This window comes from Anarrhichthys ocellatus, unplaced genomic scaffold (genome assembly GCF_004355925.1).
Source record: "Anarrhichthys ocellatus isolate YVR2014 unplaced genomic scaffold, GSC_Weel_1.0 scaffold13, whole genome shotgun sequence".
Taxonomy (NCBI): domain Eukaryota; kingdom Metazoa; phylum Chordata; class Actinopteri; order Perciformes; family Anarhichadidae; genus Anarrhichthys; species Anarrhichthys ocellatus.
The window spans coordinates 4,047,431-4,064,709 of record NW_022280043.1 but is presented as its reverse complement, the minus strand read 5'-3'; the positions used below and the strand labels follow the sequence as shown (position 1 = coordinate 4,064,709).

The following is a 17,279-nucleotide window of genomic DNA, read 5'->3' as shown; positions in this document are numbered from 1 at the left end:
GTGTTTTATTTTCGAAAGCTTAACATGTTCCTCACTTCTTTGAGACTTCAGGTTAGGCATGCAGTGGAGACAGTTAATTGTAGAGATGTCAGAGTTCCTCATGAAAGAGTAGGCTGTGTGTGTTTCAGGTACTGGTAGAACAGAATAGTGCAAACAGCTTCATATTTACACGCCTGCCCATGCATGACATTGGTTTCTCTGTTAGACAAACACAATGAGAGAAGGCAGAACATTTTGTCTTCAGCTTGACTCATTGTGATAAAAGATAGCAGACGGAAACACATGCCTTGACATCAGTGACTGGAAGAATTTGCTGAAGCCTCTTATGCAGTTATGCATCATTTGTTAATGGTTGGTATGCGACAGTACGTCCTTGGCCTCCGCTGCCACATTCCCACCTTCGGGGAGCCACAGAAAACCCTCTCTATGAATTCACCTGTCTTCAACATGCTGCAAATACTCGTTTATATCATAACCCAGTAAAATATATCTGCATGTTTAATCCCAATGACTCCAGTTACACAATGGCCATTGTGGCTTTAATGGATCTTTGTATTTAGAGAAAGGATTACAAGGCAGGGGCACGAGGGAGCAGCAGCTCTTCTCACCACAGCTGCGACTGAACAGCGGCTCCAAGTGGTTAACGTTGGTTACTGCGTGGACATGTCAAATATTTGTGAGAGCCACAAGAATTAAGTGAATTCACAACTGTTCATGCTGCACACTTTGCCTCTTTAACTATATCAGTTTTGTTTTGGTCAATTACCTTTTTGTGTGATTCTACTTCCGGTGAACCAGCGTGCGCAATACAGCACAAAGCATCTACCACCTAAATGCTACAGAGCCATAATTATTGGTTACACCTGTGTTTTAACCTGCAATGACATGTGGAAATGGCTGCTGTGAAAGGGGCCTATAGCACCTACAGCAAGCCTTGTGAAGAATAATGGCCTGAGGTTCATAAGGGAGGGGGTGCTTTGACTATTTTAAAAATTCAACACAAATGTCTGGAAGCCAAATGTCACCCAGAAGTGAGTCAGGGTGATTCTTGGAAAAGCAGAGATAATGTTACCAGCATACGGTTTCTTGGGTAGTGCCAGTAATCGCACTCATCCTTCAAGTTCACTTCTCCATGATGTCTGACTCACTGCCTGGATCCTCTTCCGCTGGGCTGATGATGCGTCTGTTTCCAAATAAATATGATGATGCTTTTTTCCCCCCCAAAACATGAGATCAGCAAGACACCTCATCACAATGTTAATACAGCAAAAAACTGGACCACATACCTGTGTACCTGATGAAGAGCAAATTAGGGTTCAAAACAGTTTTTACATACCTGGGAAAGAAAGATGTGCATGTGTTTGCACACTAATTGGGAGTTAATGAAGCAAACATCTGGACCACATCTTCTAATTTACTGTTATCATAGGGAGCCAGAACTAGGACTTTGTATCTCATTAAAGTGACACTCCAGCCAAAATCCATTTGCTGAGAAGGAAACACCCACTGTAGACCTTTAGGTTTCTGAAATATGAACAACTTCTTTCCTCAGTCCCAATTTCCTAAATCTCAAAGTCATATCTTAACATTGCTTGTTTTGTTCGACGGTACTCAGTTCACCATCACATAAGATTAAAAAAAAGCAACAAACTCTCACAAGTAAGAAGCTCGAACCAGTGAATGTTTGTTCTGCTTCGATCAACGGACTCAGACAGATGCAGATGGTCAACACAGAAGTAGCTGATGTTGCAGGAATGGTTTGAGAAGTTTCTATGCTTGTTTTTTTCCCCATTCTTCCCAAGAACAACCTTTGCCTTTTATCAACTGTCTTCTTACTACAACACAGAACCAAGTGCAGAACTCCATCTGTCGATCTTGCTCCTCGTGCTCTCCTGTCACTCAGAATATCTCCCGCCTGACGGAGACCTGTTGCACGAGATCACAGACAAGTGAGCCTGGCTGCGCTCTGACATCAGCAGCAGCTTTATCCTTCCATCAGCCAGTGCAGACATACTGGTACACGCTGCTGGCCTGTCCTATTGTCATTCAAATGTTGAGCTGTTGATTGAAGCGCTTATCTCTCCAAATCGGAGCGTGTAAAGGTATTACTGCTGAGGGAGAGCGTCGCCACACCAACTTTGATATGGAAAATCACATCTGTGAGCTCCCAAACAACATTATCTACAGAGAACTGCATATACCAGGAAAAACCTTTCCTGCAACCCCTCCATCTGTTGTCTTGGATTAGCTCCATGTTTGTTCCCCTTTTTTTCTGATCTTCAAAGACAGAGAGAGCAGGGAGGGCGAGAGGCAGGGGGGGATTAGAAAAGGGAGGAAAATAAAGAGCCGAACACACATCTTGTTAAAAGTAAGATTTGTAAGCTTATTATTTTGTTATCATGATCATTGTTATTACCTCTGTTATGGTTTGTTCAGTTTACAGTTTATTTTCAAGTTCATTTAAAATCATTCCAGTCGAAGGTAAACATGATTGTAATTGTTGTTTCCAACATTATTAAATGCTTTTTTTTTTTCTTTTGCCAGACAAAGATCGGTCACACTCTCATTCGTACGCACATGGGAAGAGCAGAAACAAAAAGACTGTTGCTCACTCACTCACACACACGTACACGCTGACACACACAAAGACGGACAGCATCTCACTCTAAAGCTCCTGCACACACATATGAAGTGATTAACAGAAATGAGCTCCGACTTACTCTCCCTGACACACACACACACACACACACACACACACACACATTCAGACGGGCACACAACAGCACACTTTCTTACTCTTGTGTCTAAGTTCTTAAGTGCAACTTCTTGAAGAGTGATTTACCCTCTCGTCTTCAAAGTCCACACCAGGACCCAAAACCTTTCCTACCTGGCCCTCCCTCCAAGAGCCATAAGTACACCTGGGTTGCTTCACACTCTGTCTCCTAATGCAATGTTCTCAATGATGCTCCAAAACCACATGGTCCCTGTTCGTTCCCACCTGTACAATCTCTGGTCTGGTTGACAAAAGCTATTGCGTATCAATTGGACAATGTGTGCTTTTGTTGTTTACTCGAGAGCTGTCCCTTGAAGTTTTGTTGATCTCGCTAGCTGACACACTCCTTTGGAAAAAAAGCCACAATACTCCCAAACTACAAGCACACAATGATACAAAAAATGAATTCCTCAGGATTAAATACACACATATCAGTGGTTCCCAACCTGGTGGACTGGACGGTGCTAAATGCGAGATTGGGAGCATTTCTATTGCCTCTTAACGGCTCTCAACATGGCAAAGGCTGAGCCGGCGTCTCGCAGCAAACGGTGCTGACGGCACTAACAGTGCAAACAACTGGAAAAGTGCTGACAGAGCTATCGGTGTTTACCTGAGGGAGAACCGGAGGCTGGCTGCTACACTCGTTAAGGACGTCATCGGTCAGACAGTTATCAGCTGTTACCGCCGTATGAGCTCATTTCAGAGCAGCGGCCGTGTGCTAGCCAGTGGGCCACGCTCACATGCACGAAACATGCACTAAAAGCACGCGCAGCCGGCCTGACTATGTGAACAAAGCAAGAAGAAGCTTGGATAACAACACACTGAGGGAGAGCATCTTCATTCTCTGCTCAGGTAGACATTACTCCACCATAGCAAACAGTTGTCTGCTGCTACATTAATGCTCGAATGAAGCACCTTTAAGCAGAATTGAAATATCGCACAAATCTGATTTATGATTTAACACTTTCTTCTAATCTTTCAAATGTTTCTTTTAAATAATTATACCTCTTCAGGAAGTATAATCATCCCTTCGTTAAACTGGTCACTGACTCCAATCCAAACCAACCCGGGTGACATCATCAGGGTTGTTCTCTCAGAGTTCCCTACGGAGCCACAGGAGACATTTTACAACACGTGACATAAGTGTCCTTTAAATGGGTCACAAGCCAAAAGGGTTGAGAACCGCAGTTATGTCAATGAGACTCACAGAGTGCAGCCCAAGTGTACATATGGCTCAACCCACCCAATCCTCCAACTTTTAAACCCCTGTCTCCCCCTCAAGATAACCAAAAATACACCACAGTAAACTCAACAAAATAATAATAAAAACATTTTAAAAAAAACACAAGAAAACTGAGTTTCGAGTTTGTAAAATGCTTACATCACATTTCACCGTGGCAAATTTCAAGACATTGTTCCTCCATTCTTTGTCCGTTGTGACATTTACACGAGTACTTGAACGCCTCACACGCCGGTGGGTGACCTGGTCGGCCAGCTCGCAGTCCATCATCGTCGTCGCCGTCGTCATTCTAATCTTCCTCACCGTCATCATTGTTATCAGCTACTATGGTAAGCCATGCCCTACCAGAGTCCATCGTTTGGCAGGGTGGTGTAACCATGGTGAATAAGGTGCTAGTTGCTATGGAAACGCTATTCTGAAGCACCCGACTGGTACAGTTGTTTTAGTTTTGAATTGCCGAACCTCCCCACCAAAGCACTTGGTTTGTATGTATTACTTGTTGCTTTAGTTTGTGTTTTTATTTTTATTTTTATTTTGCATTTTCATAAGATATACAGTATGTGGATGTATTTTCAGGCTGTTAGTACCACTTCAAATAGTCTCTCTCGCTCTCAAACACACACACACACACACACACATGTGGCACACTCAGACACTCTTTCAAGCACACACAAACACTCACACAGTAACAGAAAACCGTTTACATGTGGCATCTGACGAATGGGTTTACAGAGATGAGATTGGTAGAGCGGAATGCTACCCCAACACTGATCAGTGGAGAGCTTCTTATTGTCCGGGACTGGACCTGTTAGTAGTGTGAGTGACTGTTCTTCCTCCTTCGTCCCTCCTCCCTGCTCCTCTTGCTCTCCTCCGAACAGCCTGCAGTGGGGTCGAGAGAGGAGGGCAGTATTGCTGAGTGTATCCGTGGCTGCTCCGGAGCCATCGTGTGCTTCTTTAACCTCAGAGATGACGGAGGACTAACCGAGTACTTCAGTGGCAGGACAGAAAAGTAACACAGCAACTGATGACGGCAACAAACCCTTGCAGTTTCGGTGGCAACGGCACATCTACAGTAAAGCCCCTTTTGTTTTTTTGTTTCAGGGGATGACTCATCGTTTGAATGCTCTGACCCCGTCCAGCCCCGCTGCCTTCATTAGAGACGTGCTGGAGACTGATGCCACAGCAGACAGAGTGGAGATGACACTGGAGGCGTCTGGAGTCCCAGGGTGCGTTCATGAACTATCAGCTACTTTGACTAGTCTCCTACACAGGTCATCAACTGGTCCCCCCCTCCCCCCTCCTCCTCCGTAGACTGGGACAAGTTCCCAACATCAAGATCAACAACAACAACAACGACAACAACAGCAACAACAAAAGGCAATTTCAGTTCAGTTGTGATGAAATCTATCTGATTCAGTTCATTCGAGGTCAGTTTAATTCTTGTTGCAAGAAACTATGGCAACTACCGCTAAGGAAGTGTTTCAGCCAATCAGATCCAGGGTAAAGTCTTCAAATGGTTTTCAATTGGGTGGGTGGATTTGATGCTTTTTCTTCTTTTTACTAGGATTTCAGCCTCGCCTCTCCTGGTGTATAAATGCTTTGTGTGGTGTGCACGATTCAACAAGCTCAAACTTTGGCCTGTTCAGACACACACACACATAAACACACACAGACACACACAAACACACACTCACTCACACACACACACACACACACACAGTCTACCACACCTGTATCTGTATCTGTATGCACAGGCTGACTTTGGTGCAACATATGGTTCAGGCTGTGTCACCGAGTGCCTGAAGGTCTTTCAACTCCACCAAAACCACACTCCCTCAGACACACAGCTGTACAAACACACACACACACACATACACACACACACACACACACACACACACACACACACACACACACTGTGATGCTTGAAAACTCTCATTTCTTGCTCCTCTTGCCTTCTGCTCTATTTATGGTATCTTAACTCTCCTCTCCTCCTGACTCCCCCCCTCCTCAACTCTCCCATCCGCTGATACTGTACACCCTCCCAAGGCTAGTTGGCATGGTGACGCTGATGGGATGGCCGTTGCTAGGAGATGAAGAGAGAGGCCAGAAAGAGCATCGTCACGGTGAGGAGAAGGCGATCCCTGGATGGGCTGCTTCCGCTGACACTCTTCTCCAGCTTGGGAACGAAAGGGTTAAATTCATCTGGAAAAAAACAGAAGCAGAGAGAAAGAAGAATGACGGAGAGTGATTTTATACAAGCTCATTACAATGACAGCAGAGGGGTTTTTTCTGCACTTTAAAAACTTAAAATAAGGCAAAAGGAGTTTATCTGTGCTTCTATTTGAGCCATAATCTGCTTACACAGCACGGCTTTTTGTAAAACACTTTTGAAATGAAACAAAAGGCAGCTGGCTGCACAGAGTCACACTCCCTCTAAAGTCTGCTGTAGAGACAACACAGCAGCAGGGCCATGGCAGACTGCTGCAGCTGTTATCAGAGAGCTCTTATTGTTCTAATAAAGTGACACATACTTTTGCACACAGACACGCTGTGTGTACAGTACCCCCCCCCCCCCATGTTCACCTGGGGATGTCCTAAAAATAGTTTGCGGCCTTTTGTTGCGGGCTACATGCCGAGCATTGACGTCTAGTCGGTGTGCAAAAACACCAGACTGTTCGCTGCATGCCTCCACTTATGAGACACACCTGCAGCGTGACACACCCTCTGTAGACACTTGATTAATGAGACCGGAGAACAGACAGCAGCATCATTTACTGTCTGAACATGGGACGGCTGATGGTGATTAGTGTTAGTCTGTTAACGGTCTGATGGCACCGAAGTGGAGTGGGGGATATTCTCAGTGTTTCCACGCGGCGCCATATCTAGCTCCGGAATATTTCCAGCAGCTTTGTGGGTCAGACAGCAGAGTAATGACTGGCTGACACCTGGTTTTAGAGATGGTCTCTTCTGGGTATGCTCTGCTGGCCGATGTAATGAGGTCTATGCAGCAGTGGAGCACAGGTTAAATGCTTTGACCGCTCTGTAACAGAGCATGCAGCCGACGGGTCAGGACACTGCTCTTTTGGCGCTGACCGACAGAGGAATGTGGTTTTCAAAGACACGAACGGCAGAGACTGCGGAGCATCTCGGAAAACTGGTTCTAAAGTGTGGCTCTACCCATCGCCTCATACACACTGTTCCTCATTGAATGTCACAGATAAACACATCATTATTGGAGAGGTGTTTGTGCAGGGGGAATGTGACGTACATCATGACCTTCTGACACATCAGCTCACACGAGGAAGCTGTGTGTATTCCTGCGTTTGTGTGTGTGTGTGTGTGTGTGTGTGTGTGCTACATTTTGGACAAGAAAAGCAGGCAACATCCACCTGATAATGTGGAAGCTCAGACACTAGAGGCGTCTATGAATTTTAATGTCATGTTGACAAGAACAAGAAGGAGATATCTTAGTCTCTGATTGTGTTCATGAGTGTCTGTCTGTGTGTGATGTGTACGTGCGTGTGTTTATGTATAATGATTGACCTGAAAAGCAGAATCCATTGTAAATTGTTACGCAATTCACGAGTCTTGAGTGACAAATACTTCATGAGAATAATGATCTTTAATTTTAGTTGTAAGAGAGTTGTTGATTCAACTATGTGGCAATCGTAGACGTTATCATTTGTGGTGTGCCAAGATCGGAATGTCCTCAATAAAGGGTCATTCCAGTGATTTAGTACTGCAACTCTATATAGTTGGAAACATAATTGAAACAATAGTATCTTTTATTGTACCCTCCCTGACTGGTTAATACCCATGTCTCTCACCGGAAGAACGTAACAAAGCTCCTACAGAGCCACAAGAGACAGCACACAATTATTGTTAGATGCCGAGTAGTCCTCCTTGTAACTGGTAAATTGACTTCAACAGGCATCTGTCAGTCGACAGTGTTCATATATGTAATTTAACTGCACCCTCTGGAGTATGACTGTAAGCAGAAATAATACGTTTTAGTTGATACCACTGTTTTTATTTTTTTGCCCCATGATGCCAATTGTCACATTTTTATATTGTTAACTATTGTGCCAAGTCATATCCCTACTAAGCATCAGGGAGACGACAACAAAAGAAAAAGCATTTGCCACTTATATAAATATAAAACGTCTTTAAACAGTGGTTTAAATGCCTCTCAGGCATCGGGTGCTGATTCTCAATCCCAGAAGCAGTTTAGGGTTGTGACATAACAGCATCAGCCTAATTGATGCCCCTGAGCAATCAGCTGGCACACCTGGTGTTAATTAGCTGTTGATATCTCTTTCTGGTGTTTTTTTAAAGGAAAACAGGAAGCTTGAAGCTGCAACTGCTGAAGTAACTCTACTCTTTTACGTTTTAAAAATCAGTGGATCAACTTGTTTTTTATCCTTAAAATGATATACATGACTGCAAATATGAAACCCAGATCTTTATATAAGATATTCTGAAATGAAACTAAAACATAAAACACAACTGTTTCTACAAATGTTCTAAAAACAGAGGCGACGTTCAGTTTGAACTGTGTTCTGCCTGCTGATACTCAACCTGATGTAAAGTAACCCAATCTCTCCCTCGCTTAAAGGAGTGCTAATTGGTAGAATAAACCCCATTAAAGAAAGAGCTTCTGATTTTCTCCGCTAATGGCCGGACCTGACCGTCAGATGCAGTAACCGGAGCCAACAGGGTTGGTAAGTGAGTATCCTCCCACTGAAAGCCATCAGTAATCACATGGCTGCACGGGGAGCTGCTAGCGCCATTCCATCTGTGTTGTAAATGAGATCTAAATGAAATCTAATACGAGCGGCCCTATTCAGGAGGGAACCACTGTTGAGCTGTAGACACTGATTGAAAGGGGCAGCGCCCAGGAAATAAACTGTGAGCAGTGAAGGGGAGAGGGACGGGGCGGTTTACAACATCAGCCTGCAACACTCAGCTTAGTTAAACATTTTCAGACACGATAATCAGGCAGATTTTGAACCGAGCGGTTTGCGCGGCGCCTCGTGTTTGTGTGAATGTGCTGATGTGAACTTTGAATAACAGTAATTAAAACTACGACGTGACGAGTCTAATCGGCAGTCAGGAGGGCCGTGAATGAGGGAGAGGAATAGGAAACTGCACTGCTTCTTTGTTTTCAATTCATTTCACAGCTCCCTGCTGATTTCCTCACTTCCTCTTGCACCACTTGAGTTCTCCTATTAATTTAATTGGCAACGCAGCACTACAGGTGAAAATGACCCACAGGAGCTGGGGTAATTTGTGCTCTGCTATTGTGTCAGCCGTCCGCTTAATATTAACAGTATTTTCACGTGGGTCACATTCCTTATCTGTTCAAGTACGTCCAATACAACTATTCTTCGTGTCTGTATATTCTTCGGTGTAACTTGTAATTAAGTATCTTGAATAAAACTCTATATGTGTCACTGGAATTAGCATATTTTGCTTTGAGTTTAAAAATAATTGCAGGAAAGGAAAGAGGGCACACAAGAGGTGAGGACATTTGATAAGAATGTAATATGTGTTGGTGTAGTGAAGCAGAAGAATGGGTGAACTAAGGCCAATCTGCGCCTATCAGCTTAACCAAAAGCAGAAAAAAAAACGTATAATAATTTCAGAAAAATGCGGGAGCATTAAATGCATACTATAAACCTTAGATTAATATCGTATTTACTGAAATAAAAAGTTAAAAGATGGGAAACTCAATTTCACACATCAAAAGGTGAATAAACTGAGTTTTGGTGGCTTTCCTCTCCACTGCATTGGTACTTGTGCTCTGGGAGGAAAAATGGCGGATGGGAATTAAAGAGCGGGAGGATGCGGAGGGCATGGAGAAAAGAGATGGAGCGAGGGAGAAAAATGAGATGAAAGGATGATGGAGGGAGGAAAGGAATTGAGGGAGAAGTATCTCGACAAACTCAGGACACGCAGCCGTTTGCTGCAGTCAGTGATGAGTTTCCTTATGACAGTTATGAGAACAGACTGATTTATTACGCAAAAGCATGCATGTGAGCATGCACGCACACACACACACACACACACACAGATTAACAACAACACAGCACCATATTTTACAGGTTACCTTGGAGAAAAGTGTGACAGGGGGCGAGGATGTTGATTGATACCCACATGTCTGGTTTTGTAATGGGTGGCAGCTAGCTTCGACCAAGCTAGCTGCACATGCTGTTATTGTGCCGCACATAACACTGAGAAGCAACCACATGATCATCTGAGAGATTATCCTAAAGTCTGTCACTTACTGATTTACTGCTCAGCTTCTCCCTTAAACCACTGCCAAATGTCATATACGGTTCCAGAGCAAACAGATTTAGTATGATTCACATGAGCAGTTGTGTAATCCTGACGAGAGCAATGCAAGGGGCCGAGTGGGAGCACTTATCAAGATCTAGAAGTTGACTACAGGAAATCTGAATTGAGTTATTTTTTTTTTTTTGGCAACTAACCATGAAACTCTGTGTTCTCTGCATATCCGGGTGAAAACGTTGAGTGTGAAATGAATATGCATGTAGTTGTTTAGCAGGATCAGCAGCTTGCCAAGCCAGCTGGTGCTGTGAAGTTTTAACTGTGCCGACGGTCTCTTTTGAAAAACGGCACATTTCACTTCAGCTGGCCCCTTCTGATGCTGCATGGTGAAGGAACTGGTCACTCCGCCATCAAATATCAACGACCAATACGCTGTCAGCATTTAAAAGGATAAGGCTTGTGATATCCTACATTTGTGTAGTCGTCTACAAAGCGTGTAACTTCCACTGGGGCTGGTGGGACAACAAGTTCCCATTTATTAAAGCTTCACAGTTAAAGGGACTCACTGCAATGTTTTTAACCAGAGCCCTCTTATTGCCTGCAGGCTTCTGTGTCCCAGACATTCATCGTCCAAAAATAATAATTATTAACATAAATGAGGCACACCAGGTGTGGATAACATGTTCCTCCCTACATACACCACCCTGTAGCCGCCATTACTCACTAGATCACCAGAAAGCCTCCCAATAATTGGGCTTGTGGCTGAGTGCCACAGACAGGTTATGAAGATCAGAATGTATTGAAAAAAATATATTTTACTGTATTCATTTATGGAATTTGTTGAAAAAAACAGAATAATTGTCTGCTTTGAAAAGTGTGAATCATATGATTTGAGGCTGATGTGATCTGAATGGCAAACATGAGTCTATGTCTGTTTTTATGAATCTAGACGGCTCGGATGAATGTGCTCCACGCTTACTCAACTTCAGGTGTGCTTAAGTGAGTGTGTGCATGACTCACCAATATCGTCAATGTTTAGGCCTGGTCTGAGCGTGTAGTCTGGCTCTGTAGGCTTTGGCTCATCATCTGCGTCGGAGGCTAAAAGAGAAAGAGAGATGAAGATGAGTGAGACGGAAGAATAGGGAGGGAGAGGGCGAGGGAGCGTGGGTTAAATCATTGCTCTAAATCAAAGGATTTTAATTATGCCTCATTTGCTCTGTATGGTTCGGCTTGGCCCGGCTTGACTCCACTCACATTTTAGTCGCTATTCCCAGTAGCTTGGCTATTTACAAATGTCGGATTTGCAAGATGTCCCATGTTGTGCAAGTCCTATCCGCAACTTTTGCTAATGGAAACTCAACACGAAGCGAGTCGAGCTGAGCAGAACCGTGGCAGACCAGGCAGTGGAAATGCGACATTCGATTTAACTTGACACCCTGAGAGAGACATGCAAGAGAGCGGCAAGGCAAGGGCGCAAGGGGTTAAAAAATTCCCCTCGACAGGCTGACAAGCCACAACATCACCAGCAGCATCCCTGAGAGAGAGCGAGAGAAGAGGGAAGCTGAGGGGAGGCAGATCAAACTGAAGAGAGGCAGTGTTTGAAAAGGGAAGGAGAGCGAGGAGGGGGGTGAGAGGGAGGAGAGGTTAATACTACAGGGCTGTGGAAGTTAAAAGGACCGGACAGGCCAGGGATCAAAGTCTGTGTGTGTGTGTGTGTGCGTGTGTGTGTGTGTGTGTGAGTGAGGGAGAGAGGGTTGAGAGATTGAAGGAAGGCAGGAGAGTGAGCGAGAGAGGTTAACACTACATATACATAGCCACCCACTGACAGCACACAGCAATAAATTGATTCTGACAGGGAGCGAGGGAGGAGGGGGGAAAGAGGGGGAAAGAGGGAGTCGAGCGGAGGAGAGGAGAGAAGGGAGGCGGGGGTGAGGGCCTTCAAAGCTGGAGCTGCTCCTCTCTGCTGCTGCTGCTGCTGAGGGAGAGCGGGAAGAGAAAGAAGAGAGAGACAACAGGAGCAAGGGGGATCTGTGCTGTGTGTGAAAATGCTGCAGGAGAGTATTAATAGCTCCGACTGATTTAGACTGTATTTAGATTATGTATGCATCTGTATGCAGCAGGTGTCTGTGTGTGTGTGTGTGTGTGTGAGTAATGTGTGTTAGTGTGTGTGTGTGTGGGGGAGGGAGGATTCGTGGGGAGCCCGGAGCCTGCCAGATGGGTAGAGTGGCCATATGGGTGCAGGTACGGTATTCAAACAGGTCCAAGCATTGCATTACACGTAAAACACCACGCACGATCGCACACACACACACACACACACACACACACACACACACACACACACACAAAGTAAAAGACTCACCTGTGGAGCAGCAGACGTGCACTCGTAGTCTCAGACAGCTGCGGCCGTGGTGATGGGTGGGCGTGGCTGTAACAACATGAAACGCACAATAGATCAACATGTGCCTTCACGTACGTTTCATGTTTTCAATTATGGGGTATTCCAAAATAATAACTGACCAACGTTGGGTTTTTGCCGCTTCAAATGTGAACACCAGATCAAAAGTAATGCACCGATCCATACTGACCTCAAGAAACAGATTACAGCCCGCCAGAAATGTTCCACATTAAACACAGTTAACATTCAATTTTACGCATAACATAAAACGTTATGTGCATCCCTAAGCTTAAGTTATTTCTTACTCTCCCAGGAGGCAATGGAGCACACAAGCTATCATTATGCAGTCACTGTATGTGACTTACAGCTGTGTTTACTAAAGATAGTCAGTCTTGAAGTGTATTGTAGGCTACATATTACTGCAGAGGGAAATAAACGAGCGCTCTTTATGTGAAGAGCCAAACGCATTCAGCTCTAGTGGCGCCCTCCTACCTCAAACAGGCACTGTGGAAGGCTTACCAAGTGTTCTCAGTGCAGGTTACTAAATGTGGCAGATAGTAAAAAATACAGAATGTGGATAGCAAGACAAGACTTTGAAATGTTTGGTTGACACATCATATCTCGTCTGGAGACGTCTCCCATCAAGTAATGTGGGTTAAATAAATGTATTCCTGGGCTGAAATATTTCTTTTTAAATTGTTTCATAACGAGCTAAAAGTTGATTATTTATACAGTGTGGTATTTGGCGCAAGGTGTTGTGAGTTCATTTGATTAGCGATCAACAAAATGGATGAGCCTGGCTTGACGGGAGAGTGATATGATCAGATGTGAAACAGCAATCTGTTCTCCTGAAATTACCCCGAGGACGGTCTGACTGAGTTAATCATCCAATCCCCTTCACAATAAAAGAATAACCTGTTCTAGCCTCACAAGCTTTTACTATAAATTACAGTATTTTCATTTATATTTCGAGGACACACACAAGCGCTCTACAGTGATGTGTAGTGACATGATATTGGATCGAGCCCACTCACAGATGTAGTAGTACTCCTGTCCAACGTGGAACTCGTAGCCCAGCGAGAAGGCGCTGTAGCGCTGGAACTTCTCCGAGAACTTGATGGGCGCGTGGGGGGCGTGGGGCCGGTTACACTCCCACCTCTTGAAGCCCAGCTGGGGGTCGCAGTTCCTGTACCCACGATTACTGACCATGTAGAGGATGTACTGCTCGCCGGTGCCCACCATGCGCTGGCTGTCGTTGTAGTGAGGGCAGTAGATGTCCAGGTAGTCGTTGACGTTCACCTGCATTGTGTAGCCCTCCCTACGCAGACTGGACACGGAGAGAAAGAGAGTGCAAACAGTCAGAATAATCACAGAGCTGCAGAATACACGTATCATATCATATTAATATTATTATTTGACCAATTAAAACATTAAAATAAGCATAATAACAAAACTGCAGAATACACATTTTCATTATAATTATCCAAATTAAAGGTGTTTCATTTCGACAACAGGCAATTTTAAATGAACTAGCGTCAACACATCATAATTGGACGTGTCACAAAATGTTTTCCAGAATTCCAGAAGGAAAGAAACGAATGGAACATTTTCAATCTTGTGCTTCATCAATAAATGCTATTTATGAAGTGAAATTCATGGATTGAATGCAGCGCTTAGCAAACACACACAATAAATAAAGTAATTAACATACAACACACAGGAAAAAATACACTTTGTAAGTACTACAAGCATATTATACACAATATTTTACACTAAATAATACCACTAATATTTGAATCTCCAATGGCACACACACACACACACACACACACACACACACACGCAATGTGGCTACAGTATTTGTCGTATTTTATCATAGTTAGCATGAAGTTTCACATTTAAGAGGAATGCTTTCAAGTGGCTCTAATTTCCGATTCTGTGTGTAAATACAAACATTGTGTGGGTCACCCCTCACATCATTGTACGGTACGCTGCATTTCAGCTTGAATGTTCACCCATGGGTCAAACGAATCTTTGTTTGAGAGTTATTGAGTTATTAATAAACGAAAGCAGGTGTGTGTGTGTGTGTGTGTGTGTTGTGGCTGAAAGGCTGCTGCATGCGGAGAATGCGGAGCTGGCTCTTCAGTATGGACTGAAGGCCCCAGGGCCACAGCTCCTTCTCCTGGTGTCAGCGCAGCGTTGTCCCCTAACCCCAGCGCTCGTACATCAACCTGAGCGCAACGTTGCGCTTCGCATCAGCCGTCAACGTCCTGGCCGCGTTCCCCCTGCCCCCCCCCAAAAAGCTCATATATCAGCGTCAACCCCAAAAAAGACTCGGCTTGACAGGAAGATAAGGTCTGAATCTGTGTCTGGGAGTGTGTGTGCGTGTTATCCACACCCACACACACACACACACACACACACACACACACACTCCCAGACACAGATGTGTGACAAAGTGAAATAGATTCTTTCCTGACGTCCAAAAGCCCTCTTTTTTCTCCCCATCACAGACACAGGCTCATATCTGTGTGACAGAGACACGTTACAGTTGTAAATCATACACACGCCGATGAGCTTGTGCGCGCTACCACACACACACACACACACACACTTGGACGTTATAGCGGTGTCGTAGTGAAATCACAAGGGGGCAGCAGTGTGTCGTCCTCAGCCGGATGCTGCCTCTCCCCCTCTCTGCTAGTTCTAGGTCATGTCTCAAGGGGGATTATTATTCAATTATTAAATGAAGATCGAAACACTATTCCCAATGTCTCCCTCTCTCCATCACTTCTTACCGCTCTCTTCAAATCCTTTCCTGAATTTGTCTTTCTCCCCTTGCTCTCCGTTCCCCTCATCCCTTTCTTTCAGACTGACATAAAGGGAAGATTAATTGTTCAACATTCATCCTTTGCTCTCTTCCTCCTCTCCTCTCCTCTCCTCGCACCACTTTTTCTCATTACATCATTTACTAGCCTACAGAGGGTATTAGTGGCAGAAAAAAAAGTGGAAAATGCTTCAAGGGAACTATATTTATAGTGAATGCAAAGACAGAGAGAGAGAGAGAGAGAGAAAGAACACAAGTGAGGGATGAGTTTAGTTCCAGCAGGGAGGAGTGAATGCAAATTTAGTAAAAGAGCAGAAAGAGCCAGAACGGAGGGAACAGAAAAAAAAAGGAGGCGGTTGGAGAGTTTTACGCTACCAAAGAAAAGCAAGTTCTCTGAGATGAAGGGATGATCGCAGAAAGAAAGAGAGAAAAATGAGGAGGAGGGCAACTCGGAACATCTTGAGTAATCTGAAAGTAAATCACTTCTCTAAGATAAAAGCTGTCTTTAGGATTCCCACTGTGTATGAGTGTGTGTTTATGTGTGTGTATAAATGTGCGCCTGCTTTGGTTTGTGTGCATTTCTATGTGACACCAAAGCATCTCACCTGCCAACCTTTTACATTTGATGTAGTGACATCTTTGTGTTTCTGACACACACACACACATATACACACACACATGTACACACACACATAAAATAAAAAAGGGATGATTTAACAGAAGTGTGTTTTAAAAGCTACTCCAATATCGTGTAAAAGGAGGAGGAGAATCCGTGAACGTTACAGTAATCTGTCTCAGAACACATTACGCTTTAGTTTCAGGCTGTGGATAAGCAGAAGATAGACGACTGAAGAGGCAGATTGTGTTGAAGAGAGGATGCTTTCGAAGATTAAAGGTATTAGAAACACGATCTTTAATCATACCTCTGCTGTTTCATTTGTATGCACTGAATACAGTGATACATTACATGCACAAACATGATGCAGTTCAATACAACTGTCTTGGGCTGACTTTGTGCACCCTTCTTTTTTACACTCTGGCACTGATACTGATCTTTTAGATCACGCATCGGTCAGTTGTGACCAATCCACATGAAACACAATTGAGAAATGTTGGTGTACGAATTCTTTCACTTGAAGTTGAGAATTATGTGTTGTTTAATTCCCATATACATATAGCCCCTTCTGAGATGTGTGTCGTTAAACTGTCATATTAGATTCTAGATAGATGGATAGACAGATGGATAGACGGATAGATGGATGGATGGATGGATAGACGGATGGACAGATGGACGGATGGATGGATGGATAGATGGATAGGATGGCAATAGCTCAGTCCTGGGGGATTCAGCTTGGGAACCGGGGGGGTCGTCGACTCAAGACCCCGCGTGGACCAAGTATGGAGAGCAGAATAGAAGCTGGAGGAATGCCAGTTGGCCTCATGGGCACTGCTGAGGAGGCCCTCTACTGCTCCTCGTACTAACATGGGTTAAATTCACTGTGTACAATTGTGCGATGATAAAAAAATGCATTTACATTTAGAAGAATGTTCCCAATGAGCTCCACACCACACAGTGAGATAAACAGATGTTAAACACTGGTATTGGTTAGTGGTCAACTAGAACCAACTCAATACCGACCTGTATTTTACTGTACATTTTGAATGCCAATGCGTTTTTGAGGCTGTTGTTTGTGGTGTTGTGTTATTGGACTGAATGGTATTAGGCTGCATGGTTAGGTGTTTCTAA

The 17,279-nt window shown here is 44.2% G+C and overlaps 1 protein-coding gene across 1 annotated transcript in view; it reads right to left on the bottom strand.

Moving 5' to 3' along the window:
* Positions 1 to 2,362: 2,362 nt before the first annotated feature.
* efna3b (ephrin-A3b) overlaps positions 2,363 to 17,279 on the bottom strand; it is a 55,957-nt gene continuing 41,040 nt past the window's right edge. Inside the window, exons 3-6 of the mRNA XM_031852644.1 lie at positions 13,740 to 14,032; positions 12,670 to 12,735; positions 11,328 to 11,405; positions 2,363 to 6,218 (exon numbers count right to left, since the gene is read on the bottom strand). Of these exons, the coding sequence (XP_031708504.1) occupies positions 6,100 to 6,218; positions 11,328 to 11,405; positions 12,670 to 12,735; positions 13,740 to 14,032 (556 nt within the window). The 3' untranslated portion in view covers positions 2,363 to 6,099. The remainder of the gene's footprint in view (positions 6,219 to 11,327; positions 11,406 to 12,669; positions 12,736 to 13,739; positions 14,033 to 17,279) is intronic.